At 40.9% G+C, this 24,321-nt stretch overlaps 1 protein-coding gene across 1 annotated transcript; it reads right to left on the reverse strand.

The window, feature by feature from the left end:
* Positions 1-1,200: 1,200 nt before the first annotated feature.
* Positions 1,201-23,937, reverse strand: ssh2b (slingshot protein phosphatase 2b). The gene is made up of 15 exons (XM_030781880.1): positions 23,850-23,937; positions 17,717-17,760; positions 11,395-11,510; positions 11,101-11,165; positions 10,640-10,761; positions 10,397-10,462; positions 9,423-9,488; positions 8,974-9,168; positions 8,011-8,104; positions 6,732-6,860; positions 6,433-6,479; positions 6,137-6,283; positions 5,548-5,748; positions 3,734-4,673; positions 1,201-2,875 (listed from the first exon to the last, which is right to left on the reverse strand). The coding sequence occupies exons 1-15, from the start codon at positions 23,910-23,912 to the stop codon at positions 1,463-1,465; spliced, it is 3,708 nt and encodes a 1,235-aa protein (XP_030637740.1). The 5' UTR covers positions 23,913-23,937; the 3' UTR covers positions 1,201-1,462.
* Between the last annotated feature and the right edge of the window lie 384 nt (positions 23,938-24,321).

A 24,321-nucleotide genomic window follows, 5' to 3' on the forward strand; every position in this document is an offset into this window, starting at 1 on the left:
TTTGCAAGTTCAACTCAGATTTTGCGCAAAGAATGAAGGCGCAGAGGTTATGAACTGCATCGGAGTATAATGCTTTATCGGCCTTTGCTTTAAGCGTGATTTGTTTTTAAAATGACTGTACTCTAGTTCTCCTATCAATGCATGTTGAAATGAACGAACACACAAGCTGATGGAAGTTCGCTGAGTGATCACCATTTTAAGAGATTCTCACATTATGACGCATACATGGGACACTTGTTTTGTCCACTGTTTGTAAAGCCAGTGCAGGGCAGTTATTCAAAATGACATTTTGATATACTGGCACAATGGACTGATCAACAAGCATGAGTTAGAGGAGGGGACAAATAATTAAATTCATGCCCAAATCATTTGTCTTGTGAGTGTTTAGTGTTCCGTGGAAAAAAGTGTATACAGATTCTTTCCTCTTATCTTGGCTTATGATAACATGGGTTGAAAAAGTGAATAAATAAAAGTAAAAAGCCTTTCTTGTGGATATTTCTTTAATAGTCACAGTTTAGCATATCATAAAAAGGGAAAATATTAAACCTTCCATTCTGACCATGAACAGAAAAAAACAACCAAAATCTGTTTTTGCACTGTGCAACATACACCCATACAAACAACCCTAAGTACACACACAGCAAGCATGCTTCCAGACATCAAACCACAGTTAAAAAATACCCTAATCATAAAAAAGTAAAGTGCATATCAAAAACTCCTTTTTTGTTTTAAAACTTTTTTTTTTATAAACAAAAACCCTGCAGGGAGATACTGCACTTTAAAAGTTGAATAAAGACATAAATTTGTGCACAAACCCATATTAAAATAGACATAGTCATACACATCCATAAAAATACACACAGTCATTGAGCCCCATAAATCTACATTTTAGGTACCTTACTCCACTCTCCAAAGGCACATACACACAGACACAGACACACACACACACACACACACACACACACACACACAGAAACATCCACAATAATTTTACACTCACAGCATTACATACCCAAATGCATACTTGTGTCACAAATACACATCACATACACACAGTTCATCCAGTTCAAGGGAATTCTAACCAACACAGCAATATGACTGCAGTGACCGATTACTGAATGCTGGGTAAATCGACCTGATGGAGTTGAGAATAAAACAGTAGATTAAGCACAGCATTTGTTGAGGTTCCTCACCAGAGGAACTGGCACTGAATTGATGAGTCCAGAAAAAAAAAGGTTTGGTAATACCCATCAGCATTAAGGAGTGAAATCATCTCCACTTATGTTCAGGATTATGAACTTCATTCAGAGTGCATCTTCATTCAGAGGCCACAAACTTGCCTATTGAACGATGCTCTCGGGCTTCCTATTTGGTAAGGCCAAACGAGGTATGTGTAGATCAAATGTCCATGTAAAATCCCACTCATACAAACAAAACACCAGCCACGTAGACAGAATGACCATCACATAGTGTGGTAGAATGAGTTGACAGTTCGTTTTTTCAGCCTTCTCAAGGGGTGTGTCCTCCCGTACTGTTGGCGTGGTGCCACACACACTGAAGTGGGGGCTGAAACAGGGGCGTTCCCTGAATCCTGTACCTTACCCCGCCTCCTCCACTGATTGGACGGTTGGGAGGCTGACAGCGACATGGAGGCAACATTACTATCACAGTGTCCCGTCCCTCCAGTCTGGAGAGCTTCGAATCTCCTCCTTAGCAAAAAAGAAGATCCAGCAGAGGAGTTGAAGGGAGAAATAGAGGAGGGGAGAGAAGGAGTGCGACGCGGTAGAATACGTTTCTTTTTTGAGGTATCTTCGATGAAGGAGCGAGGCCGTGGTTTAATGGTGCGAGTGGATGAGGAAACAGGGCTGAGCTCCAACTCATTCAGGTCATTGGCTGAGAGCTCAAGTGAGCCAAGCTTGGCCAATGATGCGGAGCGCTTCAACAGAGAGGGAGGAGTCAGCCCCGCCTGTCGGATTCGTGCTTCTACCTCTTTGGCCCTGGCTTGGTCGGCACGCCCTTTTCTTTGCTCTCTCTCGGCCCAAAGCCGGCCGAGCTTCACGTCTGATCTGCTGCTCACTTGGCAAAGGAATGCCCTGAGTTCTCTCAGCGTCTCCCACATCTCCTTCACATCTACCACCGTACGAGGCCCTGAAGGACAGTCTGAATCCGTGCCTGTCTCCTGCTCTGTCACTCCCTCTAACTCCAGGACAGCTGCAGTAGAGCAGTTAGGCTTTATGGAACAGTTGCAGTCCTGGTTGGAATGGTTTTGCCTTGTTTCTGTATGTAAACTCGACTGCCTCATACCTTCATCTGAAAAGCCTCTAGCTCCCTGATCTTCCTCCCTGAATCCTCCTTCGTTCTCACTACCTTTTTCTTCCTCCACTGACACACATGTTTTGATGTCTGTCACCTCTACTGTGTTATCCTTTGAGTGGCGACGGTACGGCGGTGTAGTCCTTTGTTCAGTGGTAGGGTGTGTCTGAAATTGGCTCTCTCCAGTCTTCTCTTTGCTGGTGGGGTAAACGGGTGAGCGGCGTAAAGGAGATGCAGTAGCAGATGAGAGAGGAATGGATGATGGGACATCCTGTTTCATCTTCTGTTCTAGCTGCTGAGTGGCACGGCGGACGCTGCCTCTCGGGCAGTTGCTGATGGGCAACGTATCGTTTGTAGGAGGGGCTTCAACAGGCTCTGGCTTCTCCAAATCGGTCTGTTCCTTAGGCTCCTCCCTCTCCTTTGTGGCCCCTTTGACCTCCTCCTCTTTGTCACTGGTGCTACTGGAGCTTGTTTGGACAATTGTCATGAGGGGAGGAGGGGCACTAAGGTTTGTGGACTCCACGTTTGTAGCATGACTGTGAACTTGGATACTGCTGGACTCCTATAACAGAAAGAAAGGAAGACATGCGGTCATTTACAGAGTAACCCAGGCAACCATTTTCATATGGAGAAATTTGTTCAATGGTAATGTCACAGTACATGTTATTCTAATACTAGCAAGAATAAATTCAAAAGTAGAATTATAGACCATCATGCAGTATCCCTTTAAACCTGCTGGTGGCAGTGTAGCCTCAAAAAATCAGGCAAAGTGTGAACTCAAATTCAAAATACATTTGTCCATAACTCTTCTGTGGGGCTCTTTAAGCTTCTGTAGGGCTCTTTAAGGAGAAGGGGAAATGATGGGCCTGGCATACAGTAATGCACATATGGAGTTCAAAAGATACTGACAGAATAGGCAGATTATGCGTTATCCTTCACTTACAGAGCAAACTGATCCCAAATTCCCGATAAGTGACACAGAAACAATTTAAATGAATTTAAATTAATGTACGTTTTTTTACACTAATTCACTTTTAGACTCTTTTCTAGCAATAACATGTTTCCTAACTTTTGGTAGTTGCCTATGAAAAGGTGGTGGTTATTCCTATTTACAAAATATACAGCTTGCCCTAACTTTAAGCAGAATAATAATTTCATGATTTACATGTGTTATAGTGTTAATTGTGAAATGAAAAATGAGTTTTGTTACATTAGTAATGTAATGAGAGCTCAACAGGCTGCGTCTGCAGCGGGTTGAGGTTGGGGGGAGAGGGTCGTGGATCCGTGTTCCGGAGCCACGACACAAGACCATGGACATTTGTATCATGGTTTCGGTCTCGGTTTCAGGACTGTTACATCATTATTCCTCAGTGAACTAAAACCCAACTGAAATGATTCACAAAAGGCATGATAATTAGACAAATTTTTTTGGAGTATGTGAGGGAATACTTGAATCAAATCTCACCATGGTCTTGTCTTTTTCCTCTTCCTTTATGGGGTCGTCTGTAGGACATAGCTTTGCTTCCTGGCCTGGACTCTTTGACCGGGGCATCTGATGCAACGGCTGCTCAGACAACAAGTGGCCGTGACCCTCCTGAGAAAGGCCTAGAAATTTCTCTCGAGCGCTGAAGAAGTCTATGTGGTCCATGCCCAAAGTCGAAGGAAGAGATGAAGAGAGTCGCCCTTCTTCGGCCATGGGACTGGAATGCTCTTCCTCGTCACTGGTGAGAACTGTACAGTCCAGAGCTGTATGGAGCTGGCTGATGTCTCTATCACTGTCAGTCATCTGGTGGGATAATTCTTGAGATTCTTCTAATGGAGTCCCAGTGGTTGGAAAGCTTGGCTCAGGTGTGCTAACAGTCTGAGGTCCAGGTTTTGTGTCAGGCGTGAGAGAGGACATGTCCTCACACTCTGAGACTGCGAGTTTGGCATCTGCGCTTAAAACTGTAGGGGAGGGTGGGAGGAGATGGGGTGAGGGGGGTGGGTGAGGACCCCGCCCCACCAGGATCATCTCAGCTACGTTTACAGAGGCAGTGTCAGTCCTGGGCTCAGGCACCACAGTGGCGGCTTGCGGTTTGGGCAGACGTGTGAGGAAGCTGTCTTCCAGACCCTCCACACTGTTGGAGGCAAGTGTTCCAGGTGTGGTGTCTACCTGATCCGGGGCCACGGCAGCAGTGGCTGAGGCTGGAGTCAGAGACTGTAAGAGCTCCTGCAGGGCTTGGGAAGGCTGGCTTGTGCTCTTGTTGCTGGGATTGGAGCGTCCCAAGGTGCGAGGTCGAGGGGTTTTACACAGGGGTTCGTGGTGCTCGGTGAGGTCACTGTCTGAATGGGAACGCCACAATTTGTTGTGCCTCTGCTTGCTAAGAGCAGGGAGAGGGAGCACATGATGAAAACGTTAGAAAATCAGCAAAATCACGCTGTTGGACATATAAAATGACATACCAAACTACAAATTATGATTTCATTCATACAATTTCATCTCTGCTGGTGACGGAGCAGCTGCCAAGAACAGCTCAGCATATGTGAGGGGTAAGTGTCATTGTGTTATCGCTCAGTACACTTAAAGAGACTACAGACTACATACACACACACACACACACACACACACACACACACACACACACACACACAGAGCAGTGCAGTCAAGTCCTGAGCACATAGCTTCATGCATAGCCACAGTATGTTGAGGCACCTTGTGCCAGATAGGTATTTTCACAGCAGGGCTCTTATCAGTTGACTGAAAATCTCAAAGAGACCATCTTCCCCACATACCGCCCATACACACCGACTCACACACACGGTGCCTCACTGCCACAGAAATCTGAGGAATGTGGGAGAACAGCTACTGTAACTGTAAACAGACATTCTAAAGGGAAGGGATAATTACTAAACATAGTGTGTGTTTCACCTTGTGTCAAAAATGCATAAGGGAGAATACGCCTATAGGTCAGTCAAGACCTAAGTTGATGTTATGTATATGCATTTCATTATTTCATTTTTTTCATAAAGCTAATGACAATTAAAATGATGGACTGAAAAACACTTGTTGAGAATTAGGAAAGTAATGGTAGGTGAATTAATGTCCCGAACCAACTAAACCGTTTAAGCTAAACGCACCCTGTGAGTGTATGCTGATGTGCCTACAAAAAATAATGCCTACCTATAAAACGGGCTATGTATTTGTGTGTGTGTGTGTGTGTGTATGTGTGTGTGTGTATCCTCCTTTGTTTGTACCTAGCCAGCAGGATGCCCTGATACTCCTCCAGCTGCCTCATGAAGGAGGGGTTGGGTTTGGTGACGGCACGCCTCTCTTTGACATAATTGAGGGCTTCCTCAAGACCCCAGCCGTACTCTTTCATGGCATAGGCTATGACCGTGGAGGCTGAGCGAGACACACCCATCTTGCAGTGCACCAGACACTTAGCCCCAGCTTTCCTGCAAGACAAGAGTTTCATCTGAAATTAGGATTAAGGAGGTGTGACACTGGTCATATACCAATGAATGAGATAACACAATCTTTAGAAAAAAAAATCTGTTGAAATCTTTGATTGAGAGAATCATAACTAAAAGAGAAAAAAAGGAACAGCGATAGGGGGAAAAAGAGAAGGAGTCAAGGAGAGGGAGAAAAAAGGAAAGTGTGAAAGGTAAAGGCAGATAGCCATGAACACACCAAAATACCATCTTATTCGATCAGAATGCCTCAGAAAAGTTCTGGAACAGAGGTTACATGTTACAGCATTATTCCATTACAACAATGGCTCCAGCCTCTTTAAAACCAACCCTGAGTGGGTAGGGAGTTGGCCTACAGTCCCTTATGACTCACTTGGCCCTGGAGATGAACTTGTATGTGTCATTCCAGTAGGCGAGCAGGTCAGTTGCCTCCTCATCGTACACACGGATGTTATGGTACTCAAACAGTCCCGGGAAAAAGTTATCGATCTCTCTCGTTACGTTGAGGATGTACTGCACTCTACACAAACAGCAAGGAAACAACAAGAACATCACTCTTTCAAACACCTGTATGCCAGTTCAACCACATCCTGAATGTCTAATATTTGGTATCATGTATGAGGTTGTAGGTGTGTTCCCCGAGGTGTGGATTAGTGGTAGTCTACTTACCCACTGTTCTGCAGTTCCTCTAAATTGGATGCGTTCCACTCAGAACCCTACGTTACCAGTATAAACAGACCAAGTCATTCACACACCTCTTTATTTTAGTCTCGCATGCACCTCTCCTTAGTAATATTAGTGAGCACACAAGAATCACATAAAGTGAGGGAAACGCTAAAGCAGACTGGATGAAAATGATTAAACGTGGTTAACCAGTAAATGACGTACTAAACATTTACTGAAAAGTCAAAAGGGAAACAGGGCAGTTTGCAGTGAACATAGACAGATAATATGACAAGTAGACTGACCAGGTAAACATGCTCAAAGATCTCTGTGGGTTTGTCCATCTGACCCAGGATGACAATCATCTCTTTATCGATGTATTCTTTAAACTCCCGCAGGTTACACACCATCTGCCTCTCCAGCTCTGTGCGAATCTGACAACAGCAGAGAGGTTCACATAGTTTGTGTGTGTTTGTGCGTGCGTTTATGAGATTAGTGTCTACTAGGGATGGGACAATAAATTGAAATTCAGTGTATCGCGATCCAAAAATATTACGAACCATTTCGTAAGTAAGAAAATTAACCGCGATATATGCTACTTTGTATTGTACCCTACTTGTAACTGTATTTGCTACTCTGTATTGCACCTTACCCTCTGTAAATTGGCTATGATTCTCAACTTTTGTCTACAACTGAGACTCTTACTTAATAATGGACCATATAAACGAGTACATTCTTCTCCTGAATATGTATTGCGTAGCAAATTTTGTAGTAGGCTATCGCGCTGCGAACGTATTGGATACAAACATATGCCATTAATTGAAAATCACCAGTTGAGATGCCTTAACAATGAAAGCGATAATGGAATTATGCTATCTTGTTATCTTACGCATCATTTAAAAACTAACCTTTATTTCAACTATTCGTGATGTGACTATCAGTGTCAAAATAACGCATTACGGATTTATGGTACTGAGTACTGTGTACTGAGCGTCTTGTTATGCAAAGAGACAGTCTCTGTTCATATTGACCTCCTCTAGAAATGAGAGTTTCTTTGGCTACGATTCTCAACTTCTGTCTGCAGCTGAGACTCTTATTTAATTAATGTGCATGGACCTAATAAACGAGTACACTCTTCTCCTGAATATACGTCGTGCAGAGACACACAAACATTTGTCATTGATTGAAAATGGCCGATTAATTTAAAAATCACCATTTAATTGAATATGTTTGATTAACTTTGGTGCTGGGAAGCATTGAGGTAGCTTGTATTTATGACACTTTTGTTGTATTTCTGATCTTTATGAGAATTTTTGTTGTTACTTTGATCTCCACATGTGTTGTCTAGTAGAGAACTTTATTCAAATGAGAATCTATTTTGTATTTTGCATGGCTAAAAATTAAATATCGATTCCGAATATTCATACTTTTTTACTGAACTGTTATTAGGTTCTATCTAATCCTGCTTATATTGACTCGTGAACCTCATATCGTATATTGAATATTGAACCGAATCGTGAGATAACTGTTTCGTCCCATCTCTAGTGCTTGCCCATGCATGCGACCACACACACACACACATACCTCTTTACAGGTGACATTCTCAAGGTCCTTCTGCATCATGATCTCTCTCAAACGAGTCTTGATCAGTCGTTCTGTTATCTCTCGCTCTGTCGGCCTACAACACACATACAAAGTGGTTTCAAATTTCCCAAATTTAGATAATGCATACACCAACTAACTGAAACTAAAACAATCATTTAAAGAACTTACTGTTGATATAAAAAAGCTGTTCAGAAGTGTGTGATGTCAGCTCAAATAACCTGACATATTGCAGTGTACAGTACAAACAAGAGACACTTCATTTCAATCCTGGACAAGTTTCAGTGATTGTTTCAGGGAATTTTCACAAGACTTTTCTGATGAGTATCTTTTTGTTTACTTGTCACATTCTTGCACTATAATGGAGACAATGTGACATCCTTCCCAAGGCACAGTTCCATGCCAGTCTCTGTCTCAAATCCAGGGCAAAATGTGGGTCAAAGTAGAGTTCATTAAATAGCAACATCTTTAATGAGGGCTAAATTTGTCAAGGTTGTAAATTGCCCAAAATCGTGATTAACCATAGCAAATTTATTCAGATATCATGATATTACATATACACAGATAATGTACATACACACTCTTGTCCTGTTTGTGTGAGCGTTTAGTTGTAAGGTAATATTAAATGTTTTAGCGGTGGAGAAATGTTTCAATAGCGGAAAACAGCAGTGGCTTTTGCTGAGCACAGAGAAAGAAAATGTAACATTACTTTTCAATTTTATTGTCATTGTATTTGTTTGTGAGCTCCACTGATTGAAGACTTTTAAAAAATGTAGACTTTTCTGTGTGTGTGTGTGTGTGTGTGTGTACACATGTGTATGAGAGAGAATACACAAACTTATCTTTAATCAACATTCAGAGACCAGATATGAGTATGGCTACTCAAAGAAACAAAATATTTATCCACTCAAGAGAAATGAAGAAGAGATGGACAGTTATTCTTACACATCAGAGAATAGCACAGGAGAGTCAGCGCGATGAGACTGGACATCCTGCATGGCGTTCCACTCATTGATACGGGTCTGGTCAGATGACACGCGACTCTGATAGTAACTCACCCAGGTCAAAAACAAACTGCCAGGGAAGTAGTTATGACAACGGGCCACCTCACATGCCTTGTGGAGAGACTGCAGAGCTGACCTGTGTAAGAGAGAGAGAGAGAGAGAGAGAGAGAGAGAGAGAGAGAGAGAGAGAGAGAGAGAGAGAGGGTGGGGGGATCGTCAAAGAGACGAAAGCAGAACAAATGGCAAATGCAGAAGAAGTGGCGAGACAATAAAATGATAAGAGTTCATTAACTTAAGAAAGAACACAATGATTAAGAATACTGACAGAAGCATATGAAAGAGAACTATGGAGAAAAGAGAGGGCAAAAGACTGAAGGACAGGGCACTTACCACATGGCCTGGACAGAGACTGGCTTGAAAACATGAACCTTGTTGTCCGTAGAAACACTGAAGCCCCTGTGAGAGAAATCAAAGAGAAGTTAGCTCACTGAACTGCCCAAGCTGTGAGTGAGTATGTGTGTCTGGTGTGATCCATCTGTGAGGATCATCACCTCCCTTCTCGGGTTGGAGAAGCTTGCGTGAAACCAACACTGCCTGGAGCTTTGGTAAATGACAGTCACTGTAAACTGAGAAGATTTAGGAACTATATTGGTACGTTCTCCGAGGCGCAATCAGCGGAGCAAGGGTGACAGAAAGACTAGGGTGGCTACAACTTGCTCTGTGAAGGGAAGAAAGCTGATGAACCCATAATCCCTGGAGTGGGTTGTGCTTTAAAGAGCAATATCAGCGACCATCTTTCTGAATTTCCAGTGGGCACCAATTAATGCCTCATGACACCCCTGAAGCTCTCGAATAATTAGATGATTAGAGCTGCAATTCCATATGCTGCAAGCCTCTACTTGTGGGAAGAAGCCTCTACTCGTTGGCAATTTCAAGCCAACGAAGACACATCCCCAAAGGGACTCCAGATCATCCCTCTTGGACACTTTGGTGCCAGAGTTGGTTTTGGAAAGGCACAACATCAACTCCAGTTCTTCTCTTTCAAAATAAACATAACCCAACCTAGTCAACACTAACATAGCATTCAGAACAATGGCATCAAAATAACCTAGAGACATTCCAATTCCCATTGTGACTGAGTGATGTAGGGATAGATAGATAGTAGCCATAGATCTATTGCCACAACTACTATGATGAATAATCATCATTCTTACAATTTCCGCGGATTTTGATGGTCAGTTATTGAGTGAATGGTGCTCCGTGTGTGTGTGTGTGTGTGTGTGTGTGTGTGTGTGTGTGTGTGTGTGTGTGTGTGTGTGTGCGTGTGCGTGTGTTTAGGACAAAAAAAAGCTTGATGCGCTCACCCGTCCCCATCCAGGTGAATCATCGTGTCACTCCATAGAGGAAGCACCATGCCCACTGTACAGGAGCTGTCCGGACCAGACAGACAAACACAGACAGGAATTTAGTCAGGAGATGATATAAACCACATCTAAATGGCATGATTAAGCTCAACTGTCACATAGCCCCTAACATCACTGTGAGACAGGCTGTTTTTTACCTAATGAATAAAATGCATTGAAGTCATATTCATAATAATAACCCACCCATCTGTGGGGCTGAAATCCATGCCCAACACCACGCTCTCTTCCGTGTCCTGTCGACCAATGGTGGAGACCACGACCATGTAGCGTGTGAACTGAGGGGTGGTACTCTCCAAGCGTACCGCCTTAGAGGTAAAAGAGTTGAAATTAAAGGAAGAATAGGACAAAATCTTCAAAGTTCCTGCACTGAGCTAGGAGTACACTTGTTACAACTGATATGTGTTAACCTAAAGCAGCGAAAGCAAAACCTTTACAATGTCAGTCAGATGTCATTGGTTTCAATAACGGAAAGTAAAAAAGAAAATTGTATTTAAATTACTTTGTCATGTTGGAGGTTTGAGAGTTTATGGAGATGAATTCTGAGGTTGTTCCAATATGAAACTATATAGACTTAGATATGTTTGACTGTAAATAAAAATATGTGTGTTTGGAATTGTTCTGTGATAAGTGTGTGAGACCCTCACCAGACGGATGTTGTCCTCTGGTCGTAGCAGAGTGAACATAGTCTGCAAGTGTTGCTGAAGGTCCCCTGAGAGAGAGAGAGGGAGGGGTGGGGGATACAGAGAGAGAGATTAGGAGCTTAGAATCACTAAAACAGTCACCCAATAACACACCAAAAGCTCTTTGTTGGAATAGTGTAACAGAGTCACAAGGCACCAAAAATGATAACTTCATATGGGTATTTAATGTGTTAAGATATTGTTGGTGGGCAAATGTTGATGTGCACTATGAATGAGACACTGGTCATAGGGTAATACCTGCATGTTTACTGCGCTGTCCTGTAATCCGAGAAGAGCAGGAGGAAGAGGAGGAGCTGTTCCCCCGTGGGAGGAAGAGGGCAGCACCTTTTACTGTCAAAAAACTCTCACTGATACTGATGGAGAAAGAGGAGGAGAAACAAAAGGGAAAAATGTGTTAAAATACCATAATTTTTGCAACTGAGAACTCCATTTCTAATTATTTCATTTATTTTAAGATGGTGGTTCTCCAGGTACAGCCCAGGGATCACACACATCTTTCTTGTTGCATTACCTGAATCTTGTTAATCAAGTTAATCTGTCAAATTCAGTCCTCCTTAAAGACATTTCCATTAAATACACACTATATTAGATAGCACATATACTGTTCTTAAAAGTGAAAAGAAAACAGATACTGTCCATCTCTCTTTTTTTTTTTTTAGTCTTTTGAGGGCCTCCCTATGAAGGCCAGAGTGGCTTGTTTCACTAAAGTAGGTCTTGTCTCACTAGCATCATCAACTGGTTTTGCTCATAAATGGCCCTTAAAACTTGATTCTTTTAAAATAAATAGTCCATTTAGCGTCTTATCCTTTTCCATTGTCTTAGCACAAGCGTTGAAACCGGTCACTTGTAAGCTAGCTATTTAAGAGGAGCATGCTCTTAATTGGGGACTCACTAACATTGGTTTGGAGGGACAGAAACAATTAAACCAATCCAATTATTAAATGTGATACCAAATCCACTAGCACAGAATGGCTATATATCAAACAACAAACAAACCTCGCAAATTGTATGAACTAATGCTACCACATTAGTCTGGCAAGACCTAGCACTACACTGACTTCAGTCTCACCATCCCATGTGTGCAGTTTTTGGGACAAATGGTCGAACAACTCAAAGCCGGCTGAAGGTGTCTAATTAATTTGTCAGTAATACACTCACAATTAATGTGCAAAGATCTCCAGCCCGGCAGCTTGGTGGAGAATGATGAATTAATTAGGTTAAATGTTACTGGTAGAGGTGTGTAATTTATAAGAGGCAACAATTCAGTGAAAACTGCAGCTACACATTGTATGATGAGGTAAAGGAACAGGTCCAGCTATGTTTGCAGAAGGAGTTGCAAAGGGTTGTTCTACACAAGGCTACATAACTATAATACCACATTACATCTGGCTGGCCCATGCAAAACATTTTCCTCTGAATATGCATATTGAATACCTTGCACACATGGAGAAATGCTTCTGACGGATCTGAAATATATCTGAATGGGATATAACTGACAAAAAAACAGAGCCTGTATATGATTGGTGAAGAAACATGAATGTAGAAGGTGCTGAAGCTGGGCTGTTCCTCCACAAGAAGAAATCTGCATACATCAGCAAACTAGCAACTCAGTGAGGTCTGAAGTGCAAACCTGTCAACCATATGTTTGCAAACGTATGGAAAATGGTTTCATTTTTTCCATCAGACCACAGCTGTTTTGAAAGAGAAACTGACAACGCTAGACATCCTGTTGCAGTAAGTTATCCAAAATGTCATGGCAGACAAAATGAGCTAACTTGGATGGCATTCTCTAGAAGTTTCTTGCGCAGTAATCAGTTGTGTATGCAATACTGCTGGACAACAGGCAACTCAGATCAGCTGACCTGTGAACTTAAACTAACTGCGACTTTACGAGAGCCAAAGACTGCAAAACCGAAAGTGCTGATGAAAATTACATCAAGAGACTTGCGTGAGGACAGCCGACTCACATTCTCTATCACTGCACAACATCACACAAACTTCCGCTGCACCTCATAGCCAGCGGGTTTGAAGATTCCCCAGGACTGATACAGCTAAACGTGGGACATATTCAGTTTTGCAGCAGCACTCGGTCCTCAATTTAAGATTTTGCCCTTTTTGAATGATAAACAAAATAACCTAACATATGGAACCATTGCTTTCATGGAGATACCTTGGGGATTGCTATCTACCAGATGTGTATTTTGAACTAAAATTGACAATGGTTTGTGTAATCAGGTAGTAGATTGTGTTGTAATATTGAAAATGATTTCATACACAGACCATGCTCCTCATCCAAAGAAAAATCCAGGGCAAAGGATGACGGGAAAGTGCTCCATTTCTTTTTGAACATGCTCTAATGGAGGCCAGTTTTGTCAGGATTTGTCAACATGTTTGTCAACATGTGTTTCTCCTTTTTTTAAGTGAAAATAAACTCCCCCCTCCCCAGTTTAGCATGCCTGTTTCCCTGTTGTATTGTAGCCATCACACACCCTCTGTCCTCCATTGTTTTTCACCTGTCACAATAACACAGCTGAAAACTACATACACCATACACACACTACACGCACACAGATATACTAAAACTACAATCAGTGCAATCTGACTGGTCAGGTTAGTCTTCACAAATATTCTTCCCACCAAAGCTATTAAGAGTGTAACTGTGAGGCCTCCAAAGGCGACTGTCACTGCTGTAGGGTTGGCTGTGTCACACATGTCCTTTTCTAATTTATGAAGCTCTACTATGAACTCAACTGTGTATAGTGGCATCGTTGCGTTTGCCCTTTGAGACACTGCTTCTGTGATGATCGAAAAGTCAAACACAAAAGTCAGAGGAAGGAAATAAAGAACAGCGCAAAAAAGACGTTGCATTAAATGATTGACAGACAGGCACATTCCAGAAATCCTTGCCCCAGCGACATAACTTTGTTTAACATAATTGGGTATTATTCCTTATTCAAGACTGTTTGTTTGGTTTTCCTGCTCCATCACACTCGTGCACGAAGACCAGGTGACTAAATGAGTCATCCTTATGGGAAATATCAACACAACCATTCCTGTTACATCACCAGCCCCATATTCATATACAGTGTTAATATCATATGCTTGAAATGCCCAGAACAAGCCTGGGGATCTATAATGAATGAGTTAAAGTCAACATCGTGCAAATTGCAACAGTGAAGAAAGACAGTTAAATGGGACTATCGAACAAAGTGTACTGTGGGAAATTATTTTAACTGGTGTCTAATTGATATGTCAAATTTACAAATCTACTTCCCTTGTATTACAAAAGTCAAAGCCGGGTGATCAGATCAACCAGAGACTTATACAGTATGGCAGAGTTTATTTAAAGATACGTTCCATTTGAGAAACCTTGTGTGGGCATGGTTATTGTCTCTGAATAATTCAAAGCATCAGATATGTCCGATTCCCAAGTATTTCAATGAGGTTTTCAAATTCTGAATATTCTTCAAGAATAACATAAAAAAAGAATACTTAGTAAACATAAAAATGGCAGACCACTCCACATTTAGAAAACGACTTTTGCACTGGTGGCCTGTTTCCTTTAGCCCTTGTGCAGAAGTGTACGTGGCATCTCTTCAAAACAATGCACGATCAGAGTCTGTCAACAAGTTTTCCATCTATAGTGGAGTGTTTAAATGACTTAAAACCAAAAAGTTTAAGACATTCATACTCACATGTATAGTTTTACAAAGAAGCTCCTGACATTACAAAGTGTCCTACAGGCTTCAACACATCACAGATCTAAACTAAGGCACTAAACTCAAACTGCGTCATCATAAATTAAACTAATTTCCTCTTGCCTCAGGCAGTAGGAGTCTACACTTTCCTTTCAAGTGCCTCGTTAAATTAAATCTGATACAAAACAGAAACTGTTTGACTATCGTCACTACTGTAATTGAACCCACAAATAAATCTGTTGATCTAAATGGATAAATCTATGCAGATTAAAAATCAGTGAAAGCAAAACTGAAACTTTTCAACTCCATGCGAAACGGCATTTAAGTGCTCACAACCATATGGTGAGTAACTGTGCCTTAGAGAGACAAATTGCACCTTGAGTACAAAGGGCTAATTCTGAATTAATTATTAAACAGATTAATGACACAAATTTGTGCACATGATGCCGCAAGAATTCTTTTCATTGTACCGAGTGTTGTGTCCATATGATCTATCTGTATGTTAACGGAGACAAAAACGGTCACAGTGGTGCTCCTAAATGAGGTCTTATGATCACATAAACTCTACCCAAAAACAAACTGTGGCCAGGAGACAACCACAAACTCTACAGTAAGGTCACACATTGCTGCAAACAATAAGAGCATCTGAGAACCTCAAAAAGAAATATGAAGCAAAAAAAACTTCCTTAAGTTATCATATGATATCTCTTTGTGTGAACTGCTATCATATGATGATCATTTGAGAGATTATCTGAGGAAAATCAGCAAAACACAAAATGTTTTGAAAAAAAAAAAAAAAAAAGTTTTGATAAAATCACTGTTAGAATTTGTTCCATGTTAAACTGCTTCACACGGACTTGTATGACCACATGGGATTAATCTTCATTGCAGCATTGGAGAAGAAAGAGCTCTTACATAGGCTACTCTGTTCAGCCTTATGACGTTTCCTTCACAAAAAATAAACTTACACTGAAATTTGCCACAAGTTCAGGAAAGACACCACCTCCAAGAAAAACTATTAAATAATAGGAAAAAATACATCACTCTGTTGTGTTTTTAATGAAAATTCTGGCTGCTGAATAAATCCAAATATGTTCTACTAATCCCTCTGGTGGACACATGCAGTATCTTCTTTTGAACTGTATTCCTTCGTTGCTTTTGCTGGTCTGTAGTAGAGTTAAATACCTTTTCAGTCTTCCTTGCTTGATTCAGTGAAATGTCTCAAAACATGGTATACTCCTGCTATTCATTTTACTCCACCATTTCATCTCTTATGTCTTATTTTGGCTACCTTGGCTTTCTCCAAAATGAATGGAGCAGTCATAAAAGGTTTCATTCACACTGAAGGCAATTCCAGATTGTTGTTCAGATCCATTTTTTCCCCCAGTTTTGTCTGACTGATAGATATCTTTTTTAGAGAGCAATCCATATTACACCATATTGGTGTAAACTGACTGCTGTCCCAAAATGGCACAACTGTGCAAATCATCAACAGAAAGACATAGCGTATCATCTTTCACTCTTCACACGTGCCGACTCAACAGGGAAGCTACTGGCATAGCAGCTCAGTCCTTAATTTTATAAATGATTTACAGTGAAGACATTAGACTATCACGACAATGCCAAAAATAATGAAAAAAAGTTAATAGTTTTCAATGTTATTTATAGATATCGCTACTTCCAAGAATTCTAAGGGAACATACTAAAAAGTTATCACATATGAAACAAACATGTCATTGGGTTGGTCACTGAAAGTTTCGTCACCATTTTGCTGCTCAAACATGCATAGGTCTGCACAAAACTGTTGAAATGGGTTTCTAGCTGATTTTAAGCATTAGTTCTTAAAAAAAATAGTTTTGCAATGCTATCTGTCAACTCCCAGACAGTCTGAAATGCATATCTCAGTTTAGGAGGAATTCAAAGCAGCTCTGGTTAACTTTAGCTTTCTTGCTGTTCTCCCCTGTGCCACTACTTAAGGCTTTCAAACATAATACAAACTCTCTGAAGTTATGCGGTTCAAATCTCTATCACTGTTTTACATGCCCATGTGACAACTACATGCAAGCCTAACAATTAGCTATGCAGCAATCATCATGTTCAAGAACCAAGCTAAACTTAAATGGGGTGATGATCCAGCTTGAATGGGGTACAAATTTTGGCAAATTTTGGAAGTTAAATAATTCTGTCAGATAACTCTTCTCATTCTAATCCTGCCTGGACTGGGCACATGCAAAAAAACAAAACAAAACAAAAAAAACACAACACTAAACTAAGTAAGGTGTTATCTTGTTGTTTTTGTTTGTCCTCATTAAGAGCAGAAACAGACATATTGTAGAAAGCAGGAAGTTCTCAAACAACAGTTCTTTACGAGAAGCTATGTAAAGAGAAAACAGGTTTAACTTGCTTTCTGAGGTCATACGCAAGCAAAGAAGGGCAGTATTATGATGTCACAGCTGTCCAGGAAAGGCAGTTTGTGATGTCACTAGGTTACAGAGGAGGACTATACCACCATCACCTCTACTATACCATCACCTTGTAGAATCCTGCCTCAGTAACTAAAGAGGTCTGACAATCATTCAATCCATAGGTGCATATAGGGGGAGTTTTACAATATGTGGACAACTGTTAAAACTGGAGATGAAGATCAGGACTCTCAAATACCATCACAATCTCCTGGAGGGAGACCTCCAACAGTAGGTAAGGGAAAGTCTTATGATGTCACAAAGAGAGAAACCTTTCAACAGCCACTGAAAAACAAGCTGGCTCTGATGTCACAGCTAAACAGGACGTGTTTATGATGTCATAACTGCATTACAGACTCCTTTATGTATTGCAGGTAAAGACCAGCATTCTTCTCTTACCTCCTGGGCTGAGAGCGGCGGTCATCTTCTCCACTGCCTGACTCCTATAGACAAAAAAAAAAAAAGTCATTAGACCCTAGGCATAACCTACACAACATTTAACAGAATGTATAACCCAATGACAGAATGAACAACCCAACTACACTGTCACCACTTAACACGTCCATGTGTCAAAATAGTCTTAGCTCTATGTAGCCAATGTGTAGTCTGAACTGAAACTTTGTTAAGAATGTATTGTTATAAAGATTTCTGACAAGATTAAGCACTGTGAACTCATAAAATAATCTCAGACCGGCTGAAATCAGTCATGACTTACAGAATGTTTGCATGAAAATCTTTTGCATAAACACAGTGTGGTGAGTCTCTCCGTGGTTTTTATCTGGTTAGACAAGCCCAGAGACAATGCAGCATGTTCAGTCACAGTCTAATGAACACGATCGTGATTTCAGATGGGGTGAAACCAGAAATACAGCACTTATACGTTCATGGTCATTGGTTTGGGTTGGCGATGGAAAACAGAAAAGAGCTCAGAGAATGATATCTGAGGACTGCGGTAGACACTGGGAGTCTAGGGTCAGGTCTGTGAAAGGCACAAAGCCTACTATAGCACTTCCTCCATATGAAGACAAGAGTAAAGAGATAAATATGACAGATGATTACAACAATTTCTTGACAAATGTATATGTCTACCACTCAGGCAGTCAGAGTTACATGCAAATGTTGAGAATAAGAACATGCTCTGAAAAACTAGTGATCTCTCTCTCTCTCTCTCACACACACACACACACACACACACATTCAGAAGGCTGAATGAGCATACTCAGCTGTGTATCTCATTAGCAAAAGAAACCTACACAATAAGTGATATGAGAGGGAGGAAAAAGGGAGAAGTAGACAGAGAATTTTTTTGTTACTGCCTCGTGCCTTGATTGAATTTACAATAATAGTCAGTCATTCTCTCTCTGAAAATGACGTCGGTCTGTTTTTTCTTTGCGGTCAAGAGGGTAAATATTTCTCGCAATACAAACACCCTCACGAGCAGACAAATACTTAGAATGTATGTCTCAGATACTAATGGGTTTTCGAAAATGAATCTGACATTCTGTTTAAGAGCTTGTTAGAACCACATTGTTTTGGATCAATTTTCAGCCACCAAACTGTAGCTACCTAAAGAACCACTGTCTGTTTTGCCATTTTTTTTTATTAGAATTAGTTGTTTTTCATCTGTGTAAAAAAGTCCTTTAGAGTTAACAGGTTTGCATAGTAGTCACCACATGTATTTTGATCAACAGATTTGACTAAACTAAAATGTCAGTGCCTTAGGGTTCGTAATTACAGTGGTGATGCATGCAGACTGACATAAATGCAACCCCTATCTCAAATCTGTAAACCTTCATTTACTATCCTGTTTCCAAACTTCTATGACCAGACGTGATTTTACGTAACTGCACACAGTGTCACTCAGACTGGAAAGGTCAGACAATACCAAAAGTGACAATAGAATCTGAAACCATAAACTGGACTGACTGAACAGTAGACGAGCGTGCAAAACAATAGATCTGTGCACTGAAATCCTAAAAAAGCTTGAAATTTGGGCAGAAAATACACTGCTTTTGGACTAAAACAATGTTGTGCATACAATACAGCCACACTGCACATACTGACTATTAGGCTGTGACTATTATGCATTTCCATTTTAGCAAATGCCTATTTATGATGCTTTGCACATACTGTAGCTGTGTCAGAGATCTGCGTCAGTAATCTAACTTCACATGCTTGTGGTTGGGATTGAATTCCACTCACTACCTGTATATACAAGTTCCTTAGTTTCAGCACAGCAATCTAACCTTCAGAAGTAGACTCTGTACAGTCATGCATGCATGATTCATCTTATATTGATACCTTTATCAAGCCATGTCTCCACACAGTTGCCTTTGCTAGGCACTGTTTTGGTACCAACACAGCATACTGGTTTCTTTCTAACAGGACTTTGAGTGTAGTGGACAGATTACAGTTTATTGCACTGTAGATTTGTTCCTCTGTTCAAACTTTAGCTAACAGGATAATTACAAAACACAGCTCAATGCCTGTAAAATAGATACGGACACATACATCACCCAAGATCTTTATTTAACTGAAAAAAAGGACACTAACTGGGGAACTTCAACCAAATATCACAACTGAATATGACTTCAACCCTCATTTGCCTAAAACCAAAATTTGCTTTTATCTGCTAGCACGTATCTACTAGTAATAGGTTTGAATGAACCAAATTAAAATGAACAAACAAACCCCCCCCCCCCCCCCCCCCCCCCCCCCCACAGAATCACAAACAATTCTGTCTGTTGGTGGTAGCTCCAGCCTTCTCTTTGTGTGAGGAGAAAGAAGAGGTGGTGACAGCTGAGGCAAACAGAAACAAGACTCTTTACCTTCAAGCTATTTTGTTTGAAAAAAACAAAACAAAACAAAACGAAAAAACTGTTGATAAACTTTTCATATAGTATTCTCTCAATCCTTTATACCCCCGCAAACGGCTTTTTTACCGCACAAGAAACGGATTTGAGTGATATGAAACACCAGGCCTGTGACTTGGTGTGAGGCATTGACATGAGCTTGACTGAAGACCGCAGCCTTTCTCCTACCATACACTATCCCACTCAGAGAAGTGCCCCAGGACAGCTCATACTAACAGCATAACTCAGACATAATCATTAAGAGACACAGACAGCCAAGCTGACGTGTGCTGCATGTCACAAAGGTTCTCTCTCACAGTCAGGAATGAGCATGAAACACTCTATGTACAATCAGGCATTTTGTGCCTTCCTGATGAATGTCACAGGTATGTTTGCATGACATCTGACCAACAGCATGGTATTTTGCATTATGAAAATTTATCGACATGACAAATCTGTGTGACGATACTTCCATGTGCTTTCACAAATGCGAACGACATTTGACAGGGTCTCAATGGCATTCCCTTCAGAAGTCAAGACATACAGATGGTGTAAATAAGCATGGTTAAATGTCAAATGTTTGTCCAAAGGACATCAAAAAAACGAATGTCATTAGTTAGGGTAGAACAGCTCCTACAGTTTGGTACTACTGTGTTTTTTTTCCCTTCCTCAAACTGAGATAATCAAGCAATACTTTCAAAGTGTGTGCTCAGGTGACAGAGCTAAAATCACTCTTTTCACTCTTTTTGTAGGCTGTAGTCAAATGCCCTTGTTTTAATTCTCCTCCAAATGCTCAGCTTTATTTTGAGGCTCAAGGCACTGTTATTCTATGGCAGTCATAATCAACATCAACGGTTTACTCATACACCATATGTCAGTCCCTGGTTTTATCAGTTTGACAAGTATGACAACAGTTCACTTAAATCCTTTAGAACCAACCAAACAGCATGTTGAGGGTGTGATTTTTCAACCAACTATCAGTCATGTAAGACGCATAGCTCCAGAATCCTTAGAGTAAAAGTCAGCAACACAGTTTGAGGAAGCATTCACACCAGATGGGGATGTCCTCAGTCTAAATTAAAGGGTAAGTCACTGTTAAGAACAAGAGACACTAGTGGTTATGGTTGACATTGTCTGCTGATTTGTGAAAAGATGAAACAGAGGTACACTTCCTGTACAGGACCTTTAAGATCATATGACTCCTCATGCCTAAAACACCCAGGAACAGGGGCTCAACAGCAACAACAACGACAACGACAACAACAACAACAACAACAGTAATAATAATAAAGATTTAACGGGTAACACAAGAAAGTCTGTGACTTCATACTCAATGTGATTTTATTGCTCTGTGTACATTACATGAGCATGATTAAAGGAATGTTTTTCTGATGTAGTAGAAAATCATTTTCTCCACAAAAGACACTGTCTCACGCTTCAGACTACTCATGTGAGCTATATCCACCATGACCGTGCTGAACTAACAGAGAGCTGCTAGAAGCCTTCTGGCAACTACCCCTCAACTAGTTTTGCTGCCCGTCCAGCCATACATTATCTAAATGGGAGACAGCTGACCTGACACACTATTCTCAAATACATACTGCAGCACAACCAACTGTGAGAAAACTTTCAGTTTAAACTACGTAATACTAAAAGAACAATTTCAGAGAATATTGTGAAAGATTTTCTCTGGTCTATCTGCCTTTTTGCAATGGCTTTCTCTCTCAGATATTCTTATGCTAGTATTAACTGCTGTCAAATGATATCAAAATCACATGTCTATTTTTTGAAGACAGAAATATAGATGATTTGTTATAGTCCTGCGAGTAAGAAATGGGTCAACTTTAAGTAACTCTATCCCCGGGCTTCTATTTAGAACCCTTCACCCATAAATGTCACTTGCAACAAATCTCCCATGAGTTAATATATGTGGAGAGTTTCCTTGATATCAGAAAGGTTAAAGTCAAAAATAACTATTTTGAGACAGACCTCTCATGAAATGCTCCATGGACAGCTTTTGTTCAAAGCTATTATTTCATCTCATCTCTGGCCTTTCTATTTGTTATCCATTTCTACCAAAACAACCATGAACACACCCCATACAAATGAGCATGGCTCTCACAGCCCCCTTTGTGCCCGTGTGTTGATGAGGGTAAACTGCGGGCTCTCTGAGCATCTCACAAGACATCTTGTTGAAATCACATGACATCAACGGTTGGTAGGAGGGAGGTCATTCCACTCACTTAACCTGATTTGGCTGTTTTTCTACAGTAGCTGCACGATGACAGTTTAAACACAAGTAATGCTGGTATCGAAGAGAACACACATTTTTGAAGAGTCTGACCTCTTTGTAGAAATACTGATCGAGGTTCTTCAAGAACAAGCAGCAGAAACTGTCCGAGCCATGGTAAGAGCAAAGGCCAATGAGCAAAAGGATGTATACTACATTGCCTGTTCTCAAAAGCAATTAACCCTATCAACTTATAACACAGATAAACATATGGTCACACGCACTCATGCGAATATCTAAACTGGCTAAAGCAATCATTAACATTGTTGTAATCCAGTTCCACTTTTATAGTCGCCTGAGTTGTATGAGCAGTGTGTAGCAATAACAACAGCAGAAGAGTGGAGGTCAGATTTTACTATAAAGACATGAAGAGCAGTAGCTTAATCTTGGAACATCTGTTTCTTTTACTCTCTCTTTCTTCCTAATACACGCAGGTTCGTACGTGACATTTTTCACACAACAAATCTCACTTTTTCACATTTTACCGTAGCCTTAAGGCTACACTATAGGCCCCGTCACTGTCCTGTCTGAGACTATTTTTTTAAGATCTATTTTACAGTTGTATCCGACCTCCGCTGTGCTTGCCATTTCATTGTAGTTTATTAAAGGCGGTAAAATTATGTTCTGTTTTCATTGCTTAACAGGCGGTGGTAACACTTTGCAACCAATTGACATTCCCTGGCTTTCGACTTCCGTTTCAGAACAAAAACACACCATTATTCAAGTTTTGATAGTGATTGCTTGCCTGAGAACCCCAAACAATCGCCGTAGCATTGTCGTCATTAACAAGACTATTATTAATTGTACAGCCGAAATGGCCCCGAAACAGTATAAAAATGGGCACAGGAGACAATACATAGCCCACTACATAAGCTCTAACCACAGCTTGAAGTAGGGAAACCAGGTTGTTTGTGTTTATTAGGACTCAATGAATGAGATTCCAGGTGGTAACGCGTCTTTAACATATTCATATTTCCATAACATGATTGTTCATATTCGTATTTTTGTGACTTTTTGAATAAAAGTCAGAAAGCTTTCCTACAGCGCACACAAAAATGCTAACGTTAAACATATGACAAACGAAAGCACAACGTTAACCGAGCTGCCACTGAGTTAGATGCAGACATTCTCTGAACCTGTTTACTAAAAGACTAAGAACAGACACCCGATCTATGGTTAGGACAGCTGTCAGACTACAAAACGATAACGGTGTCCTTATACCGGGGTTAGTTTCGGGGTTTCGCTTGATACAGTGTCATGTCAAGATATTAAGCGCATGCGCGTTAACGTAATGTCTGAGGACTACTGCACTGTCGGAGAAACAGCGGAAATTGACCCAAAACTACCGACAGGGAGGAAAGGTGTTGGGGTGAAGAAAAGGACTACTTACCGAAACGCATGGACTTGATGTTGCGCTCGGAGTAGGCGACCGCTGCACCGTAACCAACGCCATTCAGGCTCCGGTAAACGGATACCTGAGAGAAAGCGGTGGTAGAGAGACGCACATAATTGTGTCAGGAGAAATCAGCTGTGCCGAGCTCTTGCCGTCCGTTGGTATTCCTCAGTCGTTTCCTCTATAAGACCGCGCATGCGCACATACCACCATCTCCAGTGGTTCAAAAATCATCATTAACTGTGTGTGTACTGGGCTCATGTGTCTTCAAAGCCTCTTAAGCCTGTAGTAATTCCTCATTTTCATTTCTGAACAGGTCACATTATCCATTGATGACCAAGAGTGTTGCAGACATATTTTTCACACAGTGAAGGTTAATGTGCTTCGGATGTTAAATGAAAGTTTATAGGACTCGGGCCTTAAATATCCAAAAGCATTTAATTTTTGTTGTGAAGACAAACACATTAGA

Source organism: Chanos chanos, chromosome 8 (assembly GCF_902362185.1).
Source record: "Chanos chanos chromosome 8, fChaCha1.1, whole genome shotgun sequence".
NCBI classification, from domain to species: Eukaryota; Metazoa; Chordata; class Actinopteri; order Gonorynchiformes; family Chanidae; genus Chanos; species Chanos chanos.

Bases quoted from the DNA above. Each gene is read 5' to 3' on its own strand.
- ssh2b (XM_030781880.1), bottom strand. From the start codon at position 23,912: ATGGCGTTGGTTACGGTGCAGCGGTCGCCTACTCCGAGCGCAACATCA. The intron at 9,489-10,396 runs GTGAGCGCATCA...TTTCTCTCACAG, and splicing joins ATTCACCTGGATGGGGACGG to GGGCTTCAGTGTTTCTACGG. The intron at 6,480-6,731 runs GTCAGTCTACTT...CTGGTAACGTAG, and splicing joins TCTTTGAGCATGTTTACCTG to GGTTCTGAGTGGAACGCATC.